Here is a 23,854-nt window from a genome sequence, read left to right as displayed (position 1 = left end):
AGTTCTCGTCTAGATTAGAAAATGTAATATGAAGCCACAGTGATACTGTATAAGGAGCACCAGGCTTGGGCTCAAAACATAGACTCATTCCTGGCTCTACCACTTGAGTTGTTATATGTACTTAGACAAGTGACTTAACTTCCCTTGGTTTGATTTCCTCATCAGAAGAATGGTAGGAGCATTGACATTGACTTCTGCAGAGGTTAGAAATAAGAAGTGGCTTCTGGCCTAGCCAAGAACAGAGAGAAGGAAGAGGTAGTTTAAATGTTTGAGAGTTGAAAGAAGTTAGAACCTGACTTCTCCAAGTTTGGTGACCTGTAATACCTAAAAGAAACAAAAGGAGGTGTACTTTTTTACTTAAAAGAAATATTTACCTGAATTCAGATTTTTAAACCATATTTTCGCAGTATTAGCATATTTCATAACTCCCATAACTCCTACTTTTATGATTTATGGCAAACTCATAGTAACTTTTTCCAGAGAGGTGACTCTAGTAGTTATTAAGCATTAACTTGGGAGGGCTGACACCACTAAAACTTTATACACACAGTAGTTTAGTGTTCATATGCAAGATGGCCACCTAATTGTACTTTCTTGCTTTTTATCCTCCACAAAATGGTGAACCGAAAGGCAACATATGGAAGTATTTCCACACTGCAAGTGAGTGAGGGGAAACACATGATTTGCAAATATTGTCAAGTGAAAAATGTGTTTCCATCCTACGAAGGTGGCCAAATACATCTCTCTATGTAGGATTGTTCTGCAGGTGTGAAAAATCCTTCCTGGGTTTACGAAAAGTGAGAATAATAAAAATCTTTCGCTATCTCTGGCCTCAGGAGCATCAAAAAGTGTGGTCCAGTCTACAGCCTCAGGCTGCTCAAGCCACAGATTCCCAGTGGCTTCACTTGTCAGACAACTGATAGGTGTAGGTCAAGAAAATACTGATCAGGTTGTTCAAAGAAACTGTTATTGTCAGTAACTGGGTATTCATACTCACAGAAAGTCTTAAAATGACTCAGATTATGCTCTCGGTCTGGAGGCCATTCCTTAGGGTGAAAATGAGTCTTGCTGTTGAAGCCTGCCTGTGTAGGGACGATCTATGAAACAGCATCTTGGAGCATTTACACCTGGGCTTGAGGGACAGGAGCAACTCACTGTGTGCTGATAACACCTCCATCGGATTTCAGAGATGCTCTGAAAAATAGGAGCAGAGAGACACACTGGAGTAAAAGACTGCCTTGCAAAGGAAGATGGCAAAGGAGAGTAGATCTGTTGCTGACTGACAATACCAGTGACAGGAAGATAAACTCTAGGGTTCAACTCTAAGCCTATGAATTCCCGGGGGAACTTATAAATGCAGACTCCTAGGCCCTCTTCTAGCAGTCTGATTCACTCAGTCTGGGGTGGGGCCAGCACTCCTCAATTTTAGCAGCTGTCCTTGCTGATTAAAAAAAAAAAAAATAACAGGGGACTTCCCTGGTGGCAAAGTGGTTAAGACTCCATGTTCCCAAGGCAGGGGACCTGGGTTTGATCCCTGGTCAGGGAACTAGATCCCACATGCATGCCGCAACTAAAAGTTCACATGCTACAACTAAGGAGCCCGCCTGCGCAACTAAGACCCGGCGCAAGCAGCTAAATAAATAAATATTAAAAAAATAACAGAATTATTGAGATATAATTCACATACCATAAAATTCACCCCTTTAAAATACACAGTTTTTAGTGTTTTTAGCATATTAACTATAAGTGTTTTTAGCATATTAACTATTTTGTGCAACTATCACCACTAATTTTAGAACATTTTCATCACTCTCCTCCCCTGGAAAATCTGTACCTATTAGCAGTCACTCCCCACTCCCCGTCACACAGCCCCTGGCAACAGTAATCTATCAATACTTTCCATCTCTATGGATTTATCTATTCTGCACGTTTCATGTAGATGGAATCATGCTATATTTCTTTTGTGTCTGGGCTTTTTCCCACTTAGTATTTTTTTACAGTTCATCATGTTGTAGCATGTAATAGTCCTTTTTTTTTAAATGGCTGAATAATATTCCATTTGTATGGCTAGACCACATTTTGTTTATCCAGTCATCTGTTGAGTATAAGAAAATGGTATATGTGTTCGCTCATTCAACAAACATCTTTTCTTTTTAAAAAATATTTATTTTTTAATTTAATTTTGGCGTGGGCTTTTCTCTAGTTGGTGGCGAGCAGGGGCTACTCTTCGTTGCGGTGCGTGGGCTTCTCATTGCAGTGGCTTCTCTTCTGGAGCACCGGCTCTAGGTGCTCGGGCTTCAGTAGTTGTGGCACGCAGGCTCAGTAGTTGTGGCTCGCAGGCTCTAGAGCGAAGACTCAGTAGTTGTGGCGCACGGGCTTAGTTGCTCTGCGGCATGTGGGATCTTCCCGGACCAGGGCTTGAACCCGTGTCCCCTGCATTGGAAGGCGGATTCTTTTTTTTTTTTTTTTTTTTTTTGTGGTGCACGGGCCTCTCACTGTTGTGGCCTCTCCCGTTGTGGAGCACAGGCTCCGGACGCACAGGCTCCGGACGCACAGGCTCCGGACGCACAGGCTCAGCGGCCATGGCTCACGGGCCCAGCCGCTCCGCGGCATGTGGGATCTTCCCGGACCGGGGCACGAACCTGTGTCCCCTGCATCGGCAGGCGGACTCTCAACCACTGCGCCACCAGGGAAGCCCCAGCAAACATTTCTTGAACACGCTTATTTGAAGGGGGAATCTTCTGGGCTTAAAGCAGAACTCTAGAAATAGAAAGACTTTGGTCGTTACCAGAAAAGCCATTAACTTGGCTCTGCCACAGGCTTTACCTGGCGTGTGTACTGAGGACCTGGAGTCTGGTCGTGGTGTGCAGGCACTGCTTAAACATTTGGTCCGAAAGTGCAGGCTGTGATTTTGCCAAATATGGCCCCCGGGTGTGGTTCTGAGGCAGCACGTAGCCTTTGGCTTCCGTTGTTACTCACTTGCTTCAGGATCCCCCATCTTCTTTCAAATGTGAAAATATTGCTGTTTTTGTGAAAATAGTCCACCCCAAAAGCTGTTATGTAAAGAACTAGAGTGGCCTGTTTTAATTTTAAAAATTATTTTTGTTTGTTTGAAGATAATGAAAATGAAGCATCAAGAGGCTCAGGAAAGAGCTTCACTAAGCAGTCAGACGCAGCAAGAGTTGTGTTATGTGATTGTGCACTGTTTTGTTTTGTTTTTGTCCTTCTCAACATATTTTCTGAAAACAAACACCTTCTGGGTATGCTTGCTAATAAGAAGAATGCTCAGGGAATTCCCTGGTGGCCTAGTGGTTAGGATTCTGGGCTTTCACTGCTGTGGCCCAGGTTCAATCCCTTGCAAACTGAGGTCCTGCAAGCTGTGCAGCCAAAAAAAAAAGCTCAGTTGAGAAAATAACTATTTTTGTTCTACTGTAATTGTTATAGTTTCTTCTCAATTTTGTTGCCTGCTCTTTAAAAGCTGATAAAACTAAGTTATTAGAATCACTAAAGCTGAAAAACTTGTAGGTTTTTTGTTTTTTTTTTAATTTATTTATTTTTAAAAATAAATAATTTATTTTATTATTTTTGACTGCGTTGAGTCTTCGTTGCTGCACGCAGGCTTTCTCTAGTTGCGGTGAGCAGGGGCTACTCTTCGTTGCAGTGCACGGGCTTCTCATTGCAGTGGCTTCTCGTTGTGGAGCACGGCCTCTAAGTGTGCAGGCTTCAGTAGTTGTGGCACATGGGCTCAGTAGTTGTGGCACATGGTCTCAGTAGTTGTGGCTTGCGGGCTCTAGAGTGCAGGCTCAGTAGTTGTGGCTCACGGGCTCTAGAGCGCAGGCTCAGTAGTTGTGGTGCATAGGCTAGTTGCTCTGTAGCACGTGGGATCTTCCCTGACCAGGGCTCAAACCTGTGTCCCCTGCATTGGCAGGTGGATTCTTAACCACTGCGCCACCAGAGAAGCCCTTGTAGTTTTATTTGCAACACAAATAAAAACCACTCAAAGTTTAATTTTATTAGTATGTAATCATTTATGAACTAAACTGTATTTTTCATTCAGTATTTCAAGTCTGACCATTTTATGAATCAAGTTATGTATCGTATACATTTACTTATATTTCAGAACTAACATACTAGCCTTAGAACACTAAAGGGCACTGGAAAATTATAGTTATGTATTCCTCACTCCACTTCCTCCCCTGCCCAAATTTCATTGAATATACTTATACTGTATTTTCAGTTGAGATATAATTCACATAAAATTCACCATTTAAAAATGCACAGTTGGGCTTCCCGGGTGGCACAGTGGTTAAGAATCCACCTGCCAAAGCAGGAGACACGGGTTCAAGCCCTGGTCCAGGAAGATCCCACATGACGCAGAACAACTAACCCCGTGTGCCACAACTACTGAAGCCCGAGCCCCTAGAGCCGGTGCTCCAGAACAAGAGAAGCCACTGCAATGAGAAGCCCGCACACCGCAACGAAGAGTAGCCCCCGCTCGCCGCAACTAGAGAAAAGCCCGCACGCAGCAACGAAGACCCAACGCAGCCCCCCCCCCAAAAAAAGTGCACAATTTAAGGACTTGTAATGTATTCACTGTGTTGTGCAGCTATCATCACTATCTAATTCCAGAACATTTCTGTCATCCCCAAAAGAAACCTTTACCTGTTAGTAATCATCCCAATTCCACTTCCCTCTATGGGTTTACCTATTCCGGACATTTCATATAAATACAATCATACAATATTCCTTTTGTATCTGGCTTTTTTCACGTAGTGTGTTTTCAAGGTTCAGCCATGCTGTAGCATGTAATGGTCCTTTGTTCCTTTTTAAGATTGAGCTGAATAACATTATACTATATGGCTAGACCACATTTTGTTTGTTTATCCATTCATCCATTGATCGACATTTCCAGATTTCATTTTTTATTTAAATCACTGTTTTTGTTTTATGATTTGGGGAAAATCAGTTCTTCCTGCTCCCACCCCCACCATGTCCTGTGGCTTAAACATGTCCAGGGTTTTTTTATAGCAGTCCCTAAACCAGTACTATCCAAACTTCTTCTTGTAAGTGACCTTGATTGCAAAATTTCTGTAGACCATGTATCACCTCCCTGTTCCCAACATAAAAACCCCACCAGAGCTAATAGGAAGAAGGTTATTACTGTTGGTGATATCAACAATCCATGGCATCCTATATCCTTTTTTTTAAATATCATAAATGGATAATTAATGCCCAGAACAAAATATGAACAATGCTTTATTATAAGTAGAAGCACTCTAAGAGGCCAAGCCTCAGACCATGAGTAGCTGTCTTACTGGGCTCCTGGTATTTAAGACTATGCTAGCTTCACCAGGTGGTGTTTCCTGCCTGCCTTTGCTGGTTCCTCAAATGGCAATGGAGGGAGGAGAGCAGGCAGGCATGGGCCAGATTCTAAAGGAGTTACCATCTCCCCGCTGGCACACAGGGCTGTTCCCCTCCCTCCTTCAGGCACCCTCAGGCTCTCCTGTAAGAACTGCTCCCGGGAAAAGATCTGATATGTCAACTGCCTCCTTCCTACTTGTGGAGAAACACTTTATATCTGTTTTAAAATCTTGACCCTTTTGGGGGGAAATACTTGTTTTTAAATTAATGATCTCACATTTAGTACCCCAGGCCCCTTTAAAAAAATAGTGTTTTCAGAAATCAGGCTGGAATTTCAAGCCTTAGTGGGTAAACTTGAAGGAGTCACAAAATAATATAGCATTTTGATCTAGTAGTGTCAGTCTGGAGCAATTAAATTTTCTGTGGGCTTTTAAGACTGGCCAGAAGTATCTCACTATAATCTGTCTCTTTCTCTCTCTTGAAAAAGTAAAAAGGTAATTCAGAGAAGTAATTAGGAGTAACATGTTGAGATGTTAGAAGGGAGTTCCTGACATTAAAAGCTGAAAAGACTCTCCCACCACTTCTTTTTTTTTTTTTTTTTTTTTAAATTAGATATCTTCCCGGACCGGGGCATGAACCCGTGTCCCCTGCATCGGCAGGCAGACTCCCAACCACTGCGCCACCAGGGAAGCCCCTCCCACCACTTCTTAACTTCACCTGATCCCTCCAATCAACTTGACATTGATTTCCAAAGAGAACCTTTGAGTCAAGAACAGATTTTACAGTATTCACTTTAGCAAGAAGAAAAACAAAACTTGATTATGGGCTAGACTGATAAACATAATCAGCTATAGATATCGGCATTTAAAAAATATCTTCTTCAATTTGTAAGACAGTTTAAAAAACTTACGGGAATGTTTGAATATTCAAAAAACATAAGAACTTTCATGGACCACACTTTGGGAAACAGCTCCATCTTGTATTCCCAGACCTATAAAGTGATAGAGAAGTTTATCTTGGTAATTTACGTCACAGAGTTCTCCCACCTAGCAAATTAGGCTAGGCTTGTCACCTAATTAATGACCTTTAAACATCAGAGACAAAAGGGAAGTGACAAAGTTTTGTGGGAGCCGCATTTTCCATTCTTCTGTGAATTTAGAAATGTTGGTGAGCTGATTGCTGAGTGTGCCTTGGGTTCTATGCCCCCTCAGTTCCAGCCCCTTAAGCCCACTTGAACTTGCTTCTCAGACTGTGGTATCAGCTGTTTCTCTAGAGACTGTGGTTTTCGGACTGGAAGTTATTACTGCCTGATGGGAATCAAGTTCACTTAAGTACCATGTTGTTTAAGTGCTTCTCGGGATCTTTAACCTCAGAGTTCATCCATGGTTCTCTGTGCATTAGACACAGTGCGCTTTGTGCTTTTTGAAAAAGCTATGGCTTCCTAGGAAGTATAAGGAAACCGTTCCCTTGAGGAGAGAGGGGGTTATGGGGCTGATCGTGACCCAAGCACAGTCCCGGTGCTCTCCCCAGGGGCAGACATCATGTCTTACTCATCCTTGAGTGCCCAGAGCATTCTGCACAGGGCCTGGCACCTATTCAGAGAGCCAGTGAAAGAGGATGCCAGCTCGAAAGAAGAGAGTGAGTGGGGAGAGTTGCTGCTTACGCGGAACAAGGCTGCATCTCTGTGGGCTTGGTCTGTGTGGAGGCAGAGTGCAGACGTGCAGAGAGCAGCGGGGAGTGGCTGCTACCCTTGAGTCCCATGGGGCCTCTGCCAGATGCAGGACAGAGGAGCAGTGTCTGTCAGCCCAGCCGCATAGAAGGCTCCAGAAGCTTTGCTGAGCTTAGGAGAGGGGCAGTGAGTTCCTTCCTGTCCCTGAAAGGCCTCTCAGGGCTCTTTTCCCTAACGGAGGGGAGAGACCTGGGGCCTGGCTTCTTTGAAGAACTGGGCTTGCTTTCAACACTGACATACCCCAAAATGCAGGGTGCCGCTCACTGGAAAGGGGGACAACCGGGTTCTGTGGGCAGGCCCAAGCTCCGTCCTTCTCCCACAGTTTCTCTAGAGGTTTTTTCAGCTCGCCGTTTCCTAACCTCCCTCTTCTTTAATTTGTTGCCCATGTTCACTCTTCTCTTTTTCTTTCTCCCTCTAGCCTCCCTCTCCTTGTCCCCAAGAGGTACATGCATGTCTTAAAGCCTAGCCCTTTGATTTCTTGGGGGGAGGGGTTGCCTAGGCCAAGAAACGATCATTAAAATACCTGCACATCCTAGTAGTTAGAAAACTACTAATCAGGTAAACCTTCCTGAGCGAGGGGATAGGAATCCTGGAAGCTTGAGGAGGAGGTGGGAGAGGGATTCCTGGGAGGTTCAGTGGAAAAGACGTGAATCTATGTACAGGGCTCCAAAGACAGTGTGGGTTTACACCCAGCATGGGGGCAGCAGAAGAGTAGAGTAGCTCTGGGTAGGTATTTCCACTTTAGCAGGTGGTTTATTTCTTGTTTCAAATAAAGTAATAGTTCTTCTCTTCTTTAGGGGCTGTTAGCTCATCACATGTTCTTACAGAGCCTTGAAAAAGTGTCAACTTGTGCTGGTATTTATGGTTTAGTTTCTAAGTTTATACGTTTTCTTAAAAATTTTGGTTACATTATCTAAAAGACACACACACACACACACACACACACACACACACACACACACACACACACACACGAGAAGTGCTGGCATGGGGTCTGAATCTGGGTGGACCTCAGGATTCTGTGCCTTTGACCCAACCCCTTCCTGGGTCAAGGATTCTGTATGGTGCATCTCTGTCACCCTCTACTCCTGGGTGGAATCCACCAGAGATAAATAGTTTGGGGTGTGGGCCCTAGAGTTGCTGCCATGGCTCACTGAGTGTGCATCCCTGTTCCCCCAGGCGACTTGGAGCTCCTCTCGGTGCTGACATGATGACAGTGTGCAGGCCAGCCAAGGGCAGCCACAGCCAGACTGAAAACCTGGGCCACAAATTGGCTGACAAGTAAGAACTTTTCTCCCCCAGGAACGCAGAAGTTGGCCCGGATTCGCAGTCTCCTTCCTTTTTCTACTGCCTTTCCCTCCTCACTAACCCTGCCTCCCTGAACTAAGGAGGCATTCTTTTCCAAGTCTTGGTGGTGAGCCTCCTGTAAATCATCTCCATGCACTGCGTTCAGTCAGCAACCCAAGACCAGAGTGGTCAAGGAAAGGTCTTCCTGGTGCCCAGTGTTCCACTTCAGGCCCTATCCCCATGTATGCCTTCCAGTCCAGGGTTTATTTTTCTAACTACTAGGATGTGCAGGTATTTTAATTATCGTTGAGCCCTAAAGCTTTGCAGCTGCATCTGTCCACATAGCCTGCTTTATATTAGCAGGGTTGTTTTCTCCCCAGATGGAGCCCTTTCCTCTGATACCCTGTCTCACATTCTGCAATGGAATTAGCAATTGCTGAGCTGTTCACAGATCACTGAGCTGTTCACAGCTATGCATCCCAGTCCAGAGCCCCTTCTGAGGCCACAGAATCCTGGAAACAGGAACTCGAGAACTTCTTGGGTACAGCAACCATGTGGAGAAGGCACTCTGCCCCTGGTTTCATCATCCTTGCCGCTCTTGCTTGAGCTTTGTAATTCCAGTGTGGTTTTCTAGCAAGCTAGCCTTTCTCCTCTTCAGCTTTTAGATGGGGCCTCAGTGATTGTGAAGCTGCTCCAGATGTCTGGGATCTTAGACAATAACTACAATCATTATAATAACACTAGTTACCATTTATTGCCATCAAGACTTATAATGTGTGCTGTGCTCTGGGCACATTACATATATTAACACAACCATTCATTCATTGACTACCTACTATGTACTGGTCACAGCAAACAAGATAAATTTGGCCTCTGCACCAATAAAATCCAGTGTTCTCATTTTAAAGTGAAAAAAAATGAAGCCAGGGTCCACACCCAGGTCCCTCTAACTCTAAAGCCATATATTTATCTACTGTCAATATTTTTTAACAGTACATAGGATATTTATGATTATATATTATATCATCAATTCTCACTAAGTGTGAACTAACCTGAATTGTGTTTTTATGTGTCCTGTTTCTTCATCTTGCCTCTAGCACAATGAGAGCAAGGACTTAAATTTCTGTCTTTTGAACTCTCAGTAAAATAACAAACTGGTTCTGACTAAAATTTGAATTCATGCTAATATCCTCAGTGGTGACAGGACCATTACAAAAGGGTTTCTTTTTTGTAAGCGCTCTGTTATGAATGCTAATTGATTATTTAAACAAGGAATTCTGCTTTGATAGCCACATTTAACATATGAAAATTTGTTTGCAATTTCACAAGCTTCTGGTTTATGCTGAGCAACCAAGAACGACGACATAATTTACATGTTAATGTCCCAGTCCTGGGAGAAGTCTTTACATAAACAACCGTTAGTCTCTGGAATAGAAAGCTAGCTAGTAACAGGATGCATGAAATTGCTAATTATTCATCCTTCATGTGAACCTTAACTGGAGTTTCCATATAGTCAGATCTACATATTCAGAAAACATGCACCATGAAGTCGGTCCATGCATGTTTGCTAATCTTGGCACATTTAAGGTCCCTGTGCTCCGTCATGACCTTTGCTGGTGGACGAATGCTTTGCATTTCAAAACACAGATACTCCCATTCTCATTAGAATAGCTTCAAATGTTCTGTTTTTCTTTCAAAATAATTTTTAACATCTTTGTGGCACTAACTCATCTCCTAAAGTCACGTATGGAGGCCTATATCCCCACACGTACGTGCTAGGCCAGAACTTTCTGCAATGATGGAAATGTTCTTCTGCATCCAATACAGTGACCGTTAGCCACACATGGCTACTGAGTACTTGACATATGGCTGCTGCAACTGAGGAAGAGGAGCTTTAATTTAATTTGATTTTAGTTCAAATAGCCACATGTAGCTAGTGGCTACTATATTGGACAGTGCAGTTCCAGGCTATGTGAGAAATCTGAATCTGCTTGTTTACTCACTTATTCACTCAACAAATATTTATTGACCACCTACTCTGCCGGATGTTGTTCTGGGTGCTAGGGATGTAGCAGTAGCCAAAACAGGCCACAGTTCAAAACAAAACAAAACAATCCCTGTCCTCACGGAGAGACCAGTCTAGTAGGGCTCACATTCTAGAGGAGGTTCCATTCAAATGCAGCCAATCATTGTGGCTTTACCCACTCAGATCAGGACAATTTATCAAACCCAGTATTAGGAAAAACTTCTCCTATTTTCATCAGGGGAAAAAGCAAATATGGGACTTCTCTAGTGGTCCAGTGGTTAAGGCTCCACGCTCCCAATGCAGGGTCCCAGGTTCGATCCCTGGTCCGGGAACTAGATCCCACATGCCGCAACTAAGAGCCCACATGCTGCAGTGAAGATCCCGCACGTGGCAACTAAGACCCGGTGCAGCCAAATAAATAAATACATACATAACTAAATAAATAAAATACTAAAAAAAGCTAATGACAACTACCATTTACTGTACACTCACACCATACTAGATGCTTTATGTGAGCTAGCTTATTAAATGTTTACAGCCACCCTGTTAGATATGTTTATTATTCCCATTTCACATATGAGGAAACTGAGGTTTAGAGAAGTTAAGCAACTTACCCAAGGTCAGATAGCTGGTCGGTGGTTGAATTAGGATTTAAACCCAAGTCTATTGGACTCCACAATCCAATAGCTCCTTTCATTTCACCGTGCTGTCTCCCCAAGAAAAACATAAAGTGATTTTTTTAATGGTGGTTTCAATGTGTGTGGCTTGCAACTAGTATGTAACATCTATATCTAAGTTCTAGCAAATCTGAATGACTAGTTAAGAACAATAACCAAGAATTCCTGCACTCAGTGTTTGTCTTTCTTGTTCAGGGTCAAGGTGGAAGGTCCAAAGGCTGGGGAAGACCCTCAAAGGCAGCCGTTTAGGTCCTCCATTCCTTTCCTAGAGACGGATCAGGACTCACCCTTCCGAAGAAGCCCGCTGGAGAGCCTCTATAACCTGATGCTAGAGCCAAGAGTGGACTGTTTTCAGCAGAACATGTTCAGCTCAAATATGATCATCAGCGACCCAGCTTCAGATCTCGGCACTAAAGGAGCCAGCAGGGCCGGCAAGAGGCAGCTAAGCAGTGTTCAGAACCCCTGCCCTCCCCCCCGAGGCAGGGCCTGGCACAAGTCCCTCAGCATAAAGGACAAGATATCAGAATGGGAAGGGAAAAAGGAGTTGCCCACTCCTGCCCCTGGCAGGAAAGCAGATGGGCAAGAGGATTACCTGACGTCATGTGTGATGGAGAGGAGAAGCAGCGATGGTTCGAGGACTCGGGTCACAGAGGCTCAGAACGGAACAAGGCTGGACGCAGAGAGTAGAGAGGATGAGAGGAATAAAGGGGTAGTGAAAGCTGGGGCACAGGATGCAGAGCAGAGGCAAGACCTGAGCCAGCCAGCCCGGGAGCTGGCTCCTAGCTTGGGAAGAGGCCGGGAGCCCAGGCTTGGCAAACAGCGCTTTCAGAATGATAGCCTGTCTGTGCTGAAGCAGGTGGAGAAACTTGAGCAGGCTCTGAAGGATGGGTCTGCAGGGTTGGATCCCCAGCTACCTGGCACCTGTTATTCCCCACACTGCCTGCCGGACAAGGCCGAGGAGGGGCCCACCCTTCCTGAGAACCGTGTGGGCGGGAGTGTCTCAGAATTCAGGGCCCACCGCTTGGACCTGGAAGGCAGGGAGCCTGCCCCTGAGGCCACAGAGGAAAGGAAGGGCTTGTGCGGGAGGCCCTGTGACCAGAGGCTGGAGAGTGTGTACAGGGGCTCGGAGGACTCCCCCACAAGACCCTTCATCAGCCCCCCGCCCAAACCCCGGAGAACTTTCAAACATGATGGCGAAGGGGACAAGGATGGGAACCCAGGCATCAGCTTCCGGAAAGATAAAAGGAACCTGCCTCCTCTGCCCTCTCTACCGGCCCCGCCTCTGCCCTCCTCTCCCCCGCCTTCCTCTGTGAACAGGAGACTGTGGAGCGGGAGACCGAAGGCCAGTGCTGACCACAGGTAGGTGACTGGTGGCTGTCAGCTGGAGCCCTTTAGGCCGCACTGCAACTGTCTGTTCTCAGCCTAATTATTTATTTTATTAAACTGTTGGATCTTGTAGTTAGTTGAGACTGTTCATAGCTTAAGATGGTTCACTGATTAAACCTGAAAACATGGTAACTGTTACAGGTGTTTTGTGTTAGTTCCTTGTCTTCAAAAAAGAGTATTGGCCTTGAAAAATCACCCTTTGAATGTGATGAGTGCTTGTAATTCAGACAGTAACCAAGAGTTAAATGAAAACTTGTATTGACACTGGCCATCTACTAATTGGTGCTAATTGATGTTCATTCTCCTACTACCATCCCCACCTGGTGCGTGGTGCCGGAAGTCTTTCCCGGCTCTTCCTTTCATGTTTTTTCTTGGTATGGGCTCTAGAAACACACTGCCTGACCTACCCTGGCCCTATCATGGTCTATCTAAGTGACTTTGAACAAGTTACATAACCTCTCGAGGCATCAGTTTTCTCATTTATGCGTATAGATGCACACACGGTAAATATTTTATAATATTAAAATAACACCTTAGGTAATAAAAACATGTGAATGCTTGAAGGTAAAATCTGTGCTTTGGAAACAATTTCTTTTCTGTTTTGAAACCTAATTTCTTGTCTATTTCTGTAATGTGCTAATTGGTTTGATACCTGCTAATCTGGAAACCAGCTACTGAGAAAAACTCCTCAGAGCAGTTGCCTGTACCTGCTGTCACCACTTCTTCCCCTCCTGTGTTTATCTTGACTCACTGCAGTTGGGCTTTTGCCACTTATGCTGGAACTGCTCTAGACCGAGTCACCTACCACCTCCATCTTGCTAAATACAGTTGCCAGTTCTCTGTTCTTTTTTTGATTGACCTCTCTTAGCATTTGAGAACCAACTTGACTCGCACCACCTTGAAATACTATGTTCACTAGGCTTCTAGGCCACCTGCTTTCCTGATAGCCCTACTTCACTGGCTGCTCCTCCTCAGCTCCATTTTCCTCTCCCTCTACATGTCGGAATAACACCCCCAAACCCATCTACACACCATCCCGGGATCATGTCACCTCTTCTCCCTTAAATGATCTCACCCAGTCCCATGGTTTTAAGTGTCAGTTACATGCTTATGATTCCCAGATATATATCTCCAGCCCTGACTCTCCCCCAGCCTCAGGTTTGTATAGTCCTCTCATGCTTGGGTCTCCATTTGGTTATCTAATAGCTTGGACTTAACACGTCTAAACCTAAATTCTCAATCCAGGCCACTACTAACGGTCTCTTCCCAAAATAGATGCTATCTTATTAGTGGTATCACCCTTTATTTTGCTTACGCCAAAAACCTAAGAGTCATTTGTGATTTCTCTCTTTTTCACATACCCCCAGTCTAATTCATCAGCAAGTCCTTCGGTTCTAGTTTTAAACATTTTCTTAAAGCTGACTACATCTCCTCCACTGCCACCACCTTAGTCATTTTGTATCCACCCCCAGTGTTCTTCTCCTCAGCAGCCAGAGGAGTCTTCTAGAAATACAGAGTTGATCATGTCAGTCCCCTACTCAACATGGTCTGTCAGGTAGGATTCTTTGGGTGCCAGAAATGCAATGTCTTATGTTCTCTTACAGGGGAAAAAAAGTTTGGGTGTTCTAGAATTTCTAGAAACACACACACGTATATATTATATCCTTTAAAAAATGAAATCATGCTCTATATCGACTGTTTTTTACTTAGGATCTCATTGAGATATTTCAGTGGTTCCACTTTCCTTTTTTTTTTCACCTTCCTTTTTTAACTGCCATCTTTACAGCACCTGGCTAAACCATATTTTATTTAGCCATTCCCCTAGTGATTTACACCTAGGTTGTTTCCAGTTTACAAATAACGCTGTGATGAACACAGCGTTGTTGTGTGACATTGGACAAGCTCCTAAATTTGTCTGAGCCTCATTTTACTGATTTGTAAAATGGAGATGTATAATTATCTCCATGTGACCACTTCATAGCTTTGTTGTGAAGATTGGATGAGTAAATATTTGTAAACATAAGTTAAAACAGAGCCTGGCATATAGTAAATGATCAATAAATGTTAGCTGTTATTTTTTTCTTGCTCTATTCTGTTTAATTAATCAGGGTACCTATTTCTTTTCTTTTTTTTTTTTTTTAGGATGTTGGGGGTAGGAGTTTAGTAATTTATTTATTTATTTTTGCTGTGTTGGGTCTTCGTTTCTGTGTGAGGGCTTTCTCTAGCTGTGGCAAGTGGGGACCACTCTTCATTGTGGTGTGTGGGCCTCTGACTATCGCGGCCTCTCTTGTTGCGGAGCACAGGCTCCAGACGCGCAGGCTCAGTAGTTGTGGCTCACGGGCCTGGTTGCTCCGCGGCATATGGGATCCTCCCAGACCAGGGCTCGAACCCGTGTCCCCTGCATTAACAGGCAGATTCTCAACCACTGCGCCACCAGGGAAGCCCAGGGTACCTATTTCTTTTCTAGGACCAAACTGTTTTAATTATTTTAACCTCATAATCTGTTTTATTTATTTATTTTAATTAATTAATTATTTTAATTAATTTTTGGCTGCATTGGGTCTTCATTGCTGCACGCAGGCTTTCTCTAGTTGCAGCGAGCAGGGGCTACTCTTTGTTGCAGTGCGCGGGCTTCTCATTGCAGTGGCTTCTCGTTGCAGAGCACGGGCTTTAGGCACACGGGCTTCAGTAGCTGTGGTGTGTGGGCTCTAGAGCGCAGGCTCAGTAGTTGTGGCACATGGGCTTAGTTGCTCTGCGGCATGGGAGATCTTCCCAGACCAGGGATCGAACCCGTGTCCCCTGCATTGGCAGGTGGCTTCTTAACCACTGTGCCACCAGGGAAGTCCCTGTTTGGGTATAGAATTCTTAATTGACAATATTTTTCTTTCAGCCTTTTGAATATGTGATCCCAATACCTTCTGGCCTCCATAGTTTCTATTAGAAATCAAATAATCTTATTGAAGATCCCTTGTATGTGAGGTGTTAGGGCCTTCAGTAGTTGTGGCACGTGGACTCAGTAGTTGTGGCTTGTGGGCTCTAAAGCGCAGGCTCAGTAGTTGTGGCACACGGGCTTAGTTGCTCCGTGGCATGTGGGGTCTTCCCAGACCAGAGCTCGAACCCGTGTCCCTGCATTGGCAGGCAGATTCTTAACCACTGTGCCACCAGGGAAGTCCCCTCATAATCTGTTTTAACATCTAGTAGAGCTTACAGAAATTTCTTATTGTTGCTAATAATTAGTGGATTCTTTTGGACATGCTACATACACTACCATGTAATACACACACAAATGATCATTTGGTCTCCTTTTTAATAATTATAAACCTCTTATTTATTTCCTAATTATTCTCCTTATTCAAAAAATGTCTTGAATATTCTGATGTCTTTTCCTAAATGGTCTATATTATCACTATCAAATTTCACACACACACGAAATATGTCAGCTTTTAATTGGGATTCTATACGTTTGCTAAGTTTATTCCTAAGTATTTTATTCTTTTGTTGCCATTGTTGCTTTTTTTTTTTTTTTTTTTTGCCGTACGCAGGCCTCTCACTGTTGTGGCCTCTCCCGTTGCGGAGCACAGGCTCCGGACGCGCAGGCCCAGGGGCCATGGCTCACGGGCCCAGCCGCTCCGCGGCATGTGGGATCTTCCCAGACCAGGGCATGAACCCATGTCCCCTGCATCGGCAGGCGGACTCTCAACCACTGCGCCACCAGGGAAGCCCTGTTGCCATTGTTAATGTAATCTTTTTTCTCATTATATGGTCTTTGTATTTAAGAAAATATTTATTTTTGTATATTATTCATTTAAAAGACTCCTTAAATTTCTTATTGTTTCTAATCGTTTGTCAATTGTTCCTCTTGGACTTTCTGCGTATATAATCATATTGTCTGCAAAGAATTATCATTTTATGTTTTTCATTTTGATTTACATCTCCAGATTCTTTCTCTTACTAAAGTGCACTGACTAATATTTTCATAACAGTGTGAAATAATAGTGCTGATATCACTGGGCAGCTTTATCTCACCCCTAACTTTAGTGGTAATGCTTCTGGTGTTACTCTCAAGAACTCTTGTTGGAGTTATGTTTTCATGCTATCAAGGTGGTGTTCATTGGTAATCCTTTTCTTACTAAGAGTTTAAAAAATTAGGATTGGGTTTTGTCAAATTACTTTTCAGAAACATTATATGATTGTGTGTTTCTTCTCCTTTGACCTATTAATAGTGAATTTATATCGTACTATTTGGGGGATGAACTCCCACTCTGTTCTGGTTCATTATTCTTTTAATGCACAACTGAATTCTATTTGCTATTATTCTATTTAAGATTTTTTTAAGATTTATTATATTTTATTTATTTAATTAATTTATTTTTGGCTATATCGGGTCTTAGTTGCGGCACATGAGGTCTTTTGTTGTGGCGCGCAGGCTTCTTTCTAGTTGTGGTGTGCAGATTTTCTCTCACTAGTTGTGGCGTGTGGGCTCCAGGGTGCGTGGGCTCTAGTTTGCGGCATGTGGGCTGTAGTTGAGGTGCACAAGCTCAGTAGTTGTGGCGTGCAGGCCTGGTTGCCCTGCGGCATGTGGGATCCCAGTTCCCTCACCAGGGATCAAACCTGCATCCCCTGCATTGGAAGGTGATTCTTTACCACTGGACCACCAGGGAAGCCCCCTATTTAAGATTTTTGTCCCAGCATTCTATAAATGGGACTGGTCTATACTTGGATTTTATTATACTAACTTTACTAGGCTTTGGTATCAGCATTATGTGATATCTATAGAAGAATTTACAGGCTTCCTTCTTTATGTGCTGAGAAGGTTTGAATCGACCTCCAATTCTAAATCCTTTCCCAAACTAGTGCCAACCTCAGGGCCCTAAGTGCCCTCGTGACTTTTCTGCTCCTGTCCCCAGTGCTTACCCAGAGTAGCCCTTCCGTGCCCTTTCCGGGCTATTCCTCCAAAGAGACCCACTCTCCCAGGGGCAGCTTCGTTCTGGGAAATTGGTATCTTTCAGCTGTGTCATCACTGGGCAGACAGATCAACCTGGTGAACAGTTATTCCCATTATCTCTTCTCTCTTAGCTACCATCTGCTCTTTTCAGTCTTCCAGCATTTTCTTTAAAACCAGCTAAAGTTAGTTTCAGTCCAAAGATGTAATTTTTCTTGGCCAGTTTGAATATGGTTGCATCAACTGTGTTTTAAGAATTTTGGCTTTGGATTTTTCGTTTTGTTTAAAATTGTACAATGGAGGTGATTAGGGCAAGATGTTCGCTTTCTACTCTTAAAAAACAAAGTATGCTCTTTATTGTGGTCCTATCGCTTAAGGAAAAAAAAAAGAAAAGACCCAACTCTGAATTTGGCAGGCTTCCTGTCCTCTCTGAGGCAGGAAAGCCAAGCCAAGGTTGAAGAAAGAAATGATTAAGGATTTTGAGGTTATGAGGGTTTAGAATTACACGGCCAGGCTGCGCGCTCCCGAGAACCTATTCAGCTTATTTTCATAGGCCGTTAGTCCACCTCAGCAAGAGCCAAACCAATGGATTCAGATTCTCGGTTTGAGAAAATGTCTTTTTCTTTTTCTTCTTTTTCTCTCTTTCTGTTTTTCCCTGCTCTTTTTTCTTTTTTCCTCTTTTTTCTTCTCTTCCTCCTTCCTTCTGTCTCTTCTCTCTTCTTTCTTCATTTCTCTAAAGCCCCAGGAAATTAACTGCAAGGACTTATGCCTTCAATCCTAAAATGGAAAATGAGAAACCCTCAAATGTCAGGAAATTCCAAAGATAAGCTTCCTACAGCAGCATTAACTTGGTTATGTATATTTTATGGCATACGTTTAAAAACTTTGGCAGGAATGCCTTAAGGCTGACATTTAACAAGAAAAGTGATTATTTTTTAAGTGTAAGCAGCGTCCTGAATTCACATGGGTCTGTGTGTCCAAAACGTTTTCATTCGAATTCAGATTGTTTTATTTTAGTTTAATATGATCACATGACAGAGCTTTTAGATCTTTATGAAACCAAATAACTATGTTGACCAAAATTTCAACTTTTCAACTGATTATTTTGGCATCACAGAGATTCAGCCTTTCCTTGGGGCTTTAGTGTAAGACTTTCAGAACTTTCTGAGGACAAGAAACCTCAGTCATTATATGGCTGCCAAATTATACGGTACTGTTATTGATTCCATAATTTCCATCTACTCTAGGACTGATAGGAATCCCCACAGAAGTCTGGCTGGGCAGCAGCCCTCAGCTATCATGGGTTTAGTCGTTAAAGTTAACGTACCAGCCACACTGTGGTCTGTCTCTGTCACTATCTGTCTCAGTCACCATGTCATCTATGAGGCAACTCTAACTACCATGTCTAAAAACTGAATGTTTAAAATTTTCAAAGGGGCAAATTGTTTGATTAATTTGAGATTTAGAGCAAAAGTAACTTTGAAAGCAGCTGAGAAGCTTGACTTTGTGAATTCATTTATTTCGATAGTAGTTTGCATTGGAAGACAAAGAGATGAGAGTAGAGAGGGTGGTTGTCATTCTACATTACAATAGTGATTGTCATGTCATTTCTCATGAGAAGGTGGAAATGGTTGGATTTTAGGTACAATGGTGGCTAAGGATAGTTTTTCTTCTGACATTTCTATTTTTGCATCCAGGATAGAGATAAGTGGAAACCCAACAGGCGTAGTCATAGCCCTCGACAGAGGAGATACCCAGTAGCAGAGTGAGAGCTAAGAGCTGACATAAACATTCATTTAGCCCCCTACTCTGATCACCTGGTGGTGAGACAGGCTGGGACCGGGGACTCTTTGCTGCAGTGCTCAATGCTTGCACCTGGACAAACATCTCCTTGAGCAGCAAAATACAAAGAAACTATAAGGGACTAAAAATAACTGTGTGCATGTGCAGTTGGGACAAATTCTGGACAAAAGATACAAAGAGGCCAAAAAAACCCAACTGCCACTTTTGAAGAGCGGGAGGGAGAAAAAGTAGGGTACTGCGCATGTCCGCTGCATACAACACCACCAAAGGGGTGGGAAACCCACCTAAACCATCCCTCTGGCCCGACCCCTGGACACACCCTTACCCTCACCCCATTTAAGGAACCAGCTCGCAACCCCTTGAGCAAATGAGCAAGCAAGGGAACCTGTTGTTTGTTCTCACTCCCCACTGCTGCAGCAGGGGCCCCAATAAAGTCTTGCCTGAATCTCTTTTCTGGCCTCTGATCAATTTCTATTGATTAAGGAGGCCAAGAACCCTGATCAGTAACAGTGGTATGAATGCCCTTCCCAAGGAGAAGAGCTGCCCCTGATCACCGGGGATGGAGGAAAGAAGAGAGTCTGTGGCAGCTGGAGGTGGATGAGGGACTCAGAGCAAGGCATCCCTGGTTTCTAGATCATCTGAATGGTGTTTTAGGTGGGTGCTGGGTCTCAGGCTGTCCAAGCAAATTTAAATACAGCTGAAAATAATTCTGGGGGAAATATGTTCAAACAGTTGACTAAACATTAGCTCTCAGAATACAGATAAAATATATCTTTACCCCAAAATAGGGATAAATTATAAGCAGTAAAGATGGCCATTAAAACCAGCTTTTAAAATATTCACTCACTTACTCAACCAACATTTTACTATACCTATGTAGTATTATGCTATTGCAATGAATAAGACAGACTCAGACCCTGCCCTCATGAAACTTACGTACTAGTAATAGTCAGAACTATACAACTGGTTATGTAACTAAGCACTCTCGGGGCAGTGAGGAAGCCTGTGGTGCTGTGGGAATGTTCAGCAGGGGTAGCTAGCCTGTCATGGAAACCTGGCCAGCTCAGAGAGGAAGTGACACTCATACAAGGCCTGAGGTTCCCAGGCAAGGGGGTGGGCTGGGAAATGGGTGTGTGTGTGTGTGTGTGTGTGTGTGTGTGTGTGTGTGTGTGTGTGTGTGTGTGTGTGTGTGCAGTTTGAGTGGACAAACAAGCAGAGGCCCTGGGGCAAGAAAGAATTTAGCACACTGGAGGACTGAAAGGCAGGGGGTGGGCCAGAGGGGCAGGAAGAGTGTAAGCTGAGGTCCAGAAACCCTCTGGAGTCAGCTCTGGAAGAGCCTTGGAGCCCAGGCGAGGGTGTTGGCCTGTTACCGAAGAGGAATGGGAAGCATCTGGAAGTGTCCAAGAAGGGGAGAGACACAATCCGATTTGCGTTCCTAAGAGGTTGCCCCACCCCACAGCTGCGGGGAGACTGGAAGGGGCACCAGTGGACAGGGTGGGTAGTTGGGGCGGGTGGGAGGGAGATCAAGGAGGTTTTGGGGTTACCCTGTGGTATAACTGCAGTGGGGGTTGAGAGAAGTGGGTGGATCCCAGGGATACTTTGCAGGTAGAACTCGTTAGTTGGTTAGATGTGGGCAGTGATGGAGAGGGAAGGTTGCACAGGACTTCCAGGGTTAAGGCGTAAACACGTGGATGGATGGTGATGGCCTTTGCCGAGATGGCAGCACTGGAGAGGGAGCTGGTCCTCGTGAGGGAGTGGGGAATGGTGGTATGAGTTCAACTTCGGATTTGTTCATTTTGAGCTTCTCTTGCATCATCTAAACGGAGATGTGGGATGAGCTCTTACGTTAGTACTTCGTTTACAAAATATGGAAAAGTCACAAATAACATTCAAAATGTGGGCATCCCTGGTGGCGCAGTGGTTGAGAGTCCGCCTGCCGATGCAGGGGACACGGGTTCGTGCCCCGGTCCGGGAAGATCCCACATGCCGCAGAGCGGCTGGGCCCGTGAGCCATGGCCGTTGAGCCTGCGCGTCCGGAGCCTGTGCTCTGCAACGGGAGAGGCCACAACAGTGAGAGGCCCGTGTGCTGCGAACAAAAACAAAAACAAAAACATTCAAAATGCTACTTGAAATTACACTGTTTTGCTGGGGGACACCACACAGCTTGCCGGATCTTAGTTCCCCAACCAGGGATCCAACCTGTGCCCCCTACGGTGGAAGCGCAGAGTCCCAGTCACTGGACCTCGAGGAAATACATTCCCAGGGACTTCCTACCGTGCATCACCAGCTGTGAGCTCAATTCCACCCTTTAAGAGGTGCTTATTAAACATGCAGCTGGATGTGGAACAAACGTGGAAATGTTTAAACGAGAGAGAAGCCAATTTGGATGTGGTTATCATTAGCCTTTCAAAATTTCCTTTCAAAGCTAATGTGTAAATAACGGTATTAAAACCTTTTTTTCAAGTAAATAATATTTTCATGGAAAAGACTTAGCTAAATGATTGGATGATTAGTTTAATCATATGTCTCCTCTTTGGGACCCTAATCACCGACTTGAACCTCAGAACCAAAGGACTGCAGTCCTTGGAGGCATTTATGCAGATTATAGAAATAGTGCTGAGGAGGAACCAACCACTTAATAAAGCTAATGCTTGCAAACATGTCACCAACACAGGACAATGAGAAATCAAACTTCGTGATTGGAATTTTGTTTTCCCACTGCCTCTAGAAGCTGGGCATGTAAGGATTTCTGGTTTCTTCTTGATCTTGGATGGACAGTAGCTTCATGTTGATTTAAAGTTTGTCTTTCAGGCTTCCTGTATAAGAATTAACCAGCTAAAACCCAACATTTTAATACAGAAATGGAACTACTATTTAAGAAATCCTGTGATGAATTCTTTTGCAAATTAAATAAGAGTTTTGCACTGTGAATAACCATCCTCTAATCAGCTTTTTTTTTTTTTATTAATGGAAGTTTGTAACATTTTAAAAGTGGGTTTTTCTAATACTGTTTAGATTGGTGGTACCTTTTATGTGTTGGTAATCAAATGCAAAATATGGCTGATATCTTGTTTCAGCATCTTGTTCTCAGAAATATGGAAGGATCGTAAAAAAAATTCAAACTATAGCTTGAAATCCCAGGGTATCTGACAGCAGCCATTTGGATTACAGGCTAATCCCATCCTAACAAACCCCAACAGATGATCCAGATTCTTGATTGTGCCACATATGCTCTAAATAAGTGAGCCATCCGCTGGGACTTGGAGAGCCTTTAGCATACAAACATCTTTATTGTTAGGGCATTTATTTTTTTTTTTTTAACATCTTTATTGGGGTATAATTGCTTTACAGTGGTGTGTTAGTTTCTGCTTTATAACAAAGTGAATCAGTTACACATATACATATTCACTTTGATTCACAAAGTGAATCAGTATACACATACACATATGTTCCCATATCTCTTCCCTCTTGCGTCTCCCAGGTCATTTATTATTAAAACATTTGAACTAATATTCAGATATTATTTTTTAATAATTTTATTATTTTAAAATTTGACCTATAAAAATATTGCTTCACTGGTACCTCAAATGATATTTTTAAAAATAAATAATGGAGCTTCCCCAGTGGCGCAGTGATTGAGAATCCGCCTGCCAATGCAGGGGACACGGGTTCGATCCCTGGCCCGGGAAGATCCCACATGCCACGGAGGAACTAAGCTCGTGTGCCACAACTACTGAGCCTGTGCTCTAGAGCCCGTGAGCCACAACTACTGAGCCTGCGTGCCACAACTACTGAAGCCCGCGTGCCTAGAGCCCGTGCTCCACAATGAGGGAAACCACTGCAATGAGAAGCCCGTGCACCACAACGAAGAGTAGCCGCTGCTCGCCGCAACTAGAGAAAGCCCGCATACAGCAACGAAGACCCAACACAGCCAAAAATAAATAAATAAAAATTTAAAAAATTAAAATAAATAATGATAGGGCTTCCCTGCTGGCGCAGTGGTTAAGAATCGCCTGCCAATGCAGGGGACACAGGTTCGAGCCCCGGCCCAGGAAGATCCCACATGCTGCGGAGCAACTAAGCCCATGCACCACAACTACTGAGCCTGTGCTCTAGAGCCCACGAGCCACAATTACTGAGCCCGCGAGCCACAACTACTGAAGCCTGCGCACCTAGAGCCCGTGCTCCGCAACAACAGAAGCCACTGCAATGAGAAGCCTGCGCACCGCAATGAAGAGTAGCCCCTGCTTGCCGCAACTAGAGAAAGCCCGCGCGCGGCAACAAAGTCCAACGCAGCCATAAATAAATAAATAAAATTTAAAAAATAAATAGTGATAGGGCTTTCCTCTTGGCACAGTGGTTAAGAATCCGCCTGCCAATGCAGCGGACACGCTTTCGATCCCTGGTCTGGGAAGATCCCACATGCGGTGGAGCAACTGAGCCTGTGCACCACAACTACTGAGACTGCTCTCTATAGCCCGCGAGGCACAACTACTGAAGCCCGCGTGCCTAGAGCCCGTGCTCCACAACAAGAGAAGCCACTACAATGAGAAGCCCATGTATTGCAGCGAAGAGTAGCCCCCACTCACCACAACTAGAGAAAGCATGCGCTCAGCAATGAAGACCCAACGCAGCCAAAAATA

General features: G+C 44.1%; 1 protein-coding gene across 3 annotated transcripts in view; it reads left to right on the top strand.

Annotated features, from left to right (window-relative positions):
* Positions 1 to 23,854, top strand: part of DENND2A (DENN domain containing 2A) — a 104,237-nt gene that overhangs the window by 18,446 nt on the left and 61,937 nt on the right. The window contains exons 1-3 of one of the 3 annotated variants that reach the window (XM_067747199.1): positions 7,927 to 7,945; positions 8,270 to 8,371; positions 11,276 to 12,439. In XM_067747199.1, coding sequence (XP_067603300.1) covers positions 8,298 to 8,371; positions 11,276 to 12,439 — 1,238 coding nt within the window. In that variant the 5' untranslated portion in view covers positions 7,927 to 7,945; positions 8,270 to 8,297. Of the gene's footprint in view, positions 1 to 7,926; positions 7,946 to 8,269; positions 8,372 to 11,275; positions 12,440 to 23,854 lie in introns of those variants that run through there. The other 2 variants (XM_067747198.1, XM_067747200.1) reach the window with 2 other exon arrangements.

Source organism: Pseudorca crassidens, chromosome 8 (genome assembly GCF_039906515.1).
Source record: "Pseudorca crassidens isolate mPseCra1 chromosome 8, mPseCra1.hap1, whole genome shotgun sequence".
Lineage (NCBI taxonomy): Eukaryota > Metazoa > Chordata > Mammalia > Artiodactyla > Delphinidae > Pseudorca > Pseudorca crassidens.
This window is presented reverse-complemented; position numbering and strand designations above follow the sequence as displayed.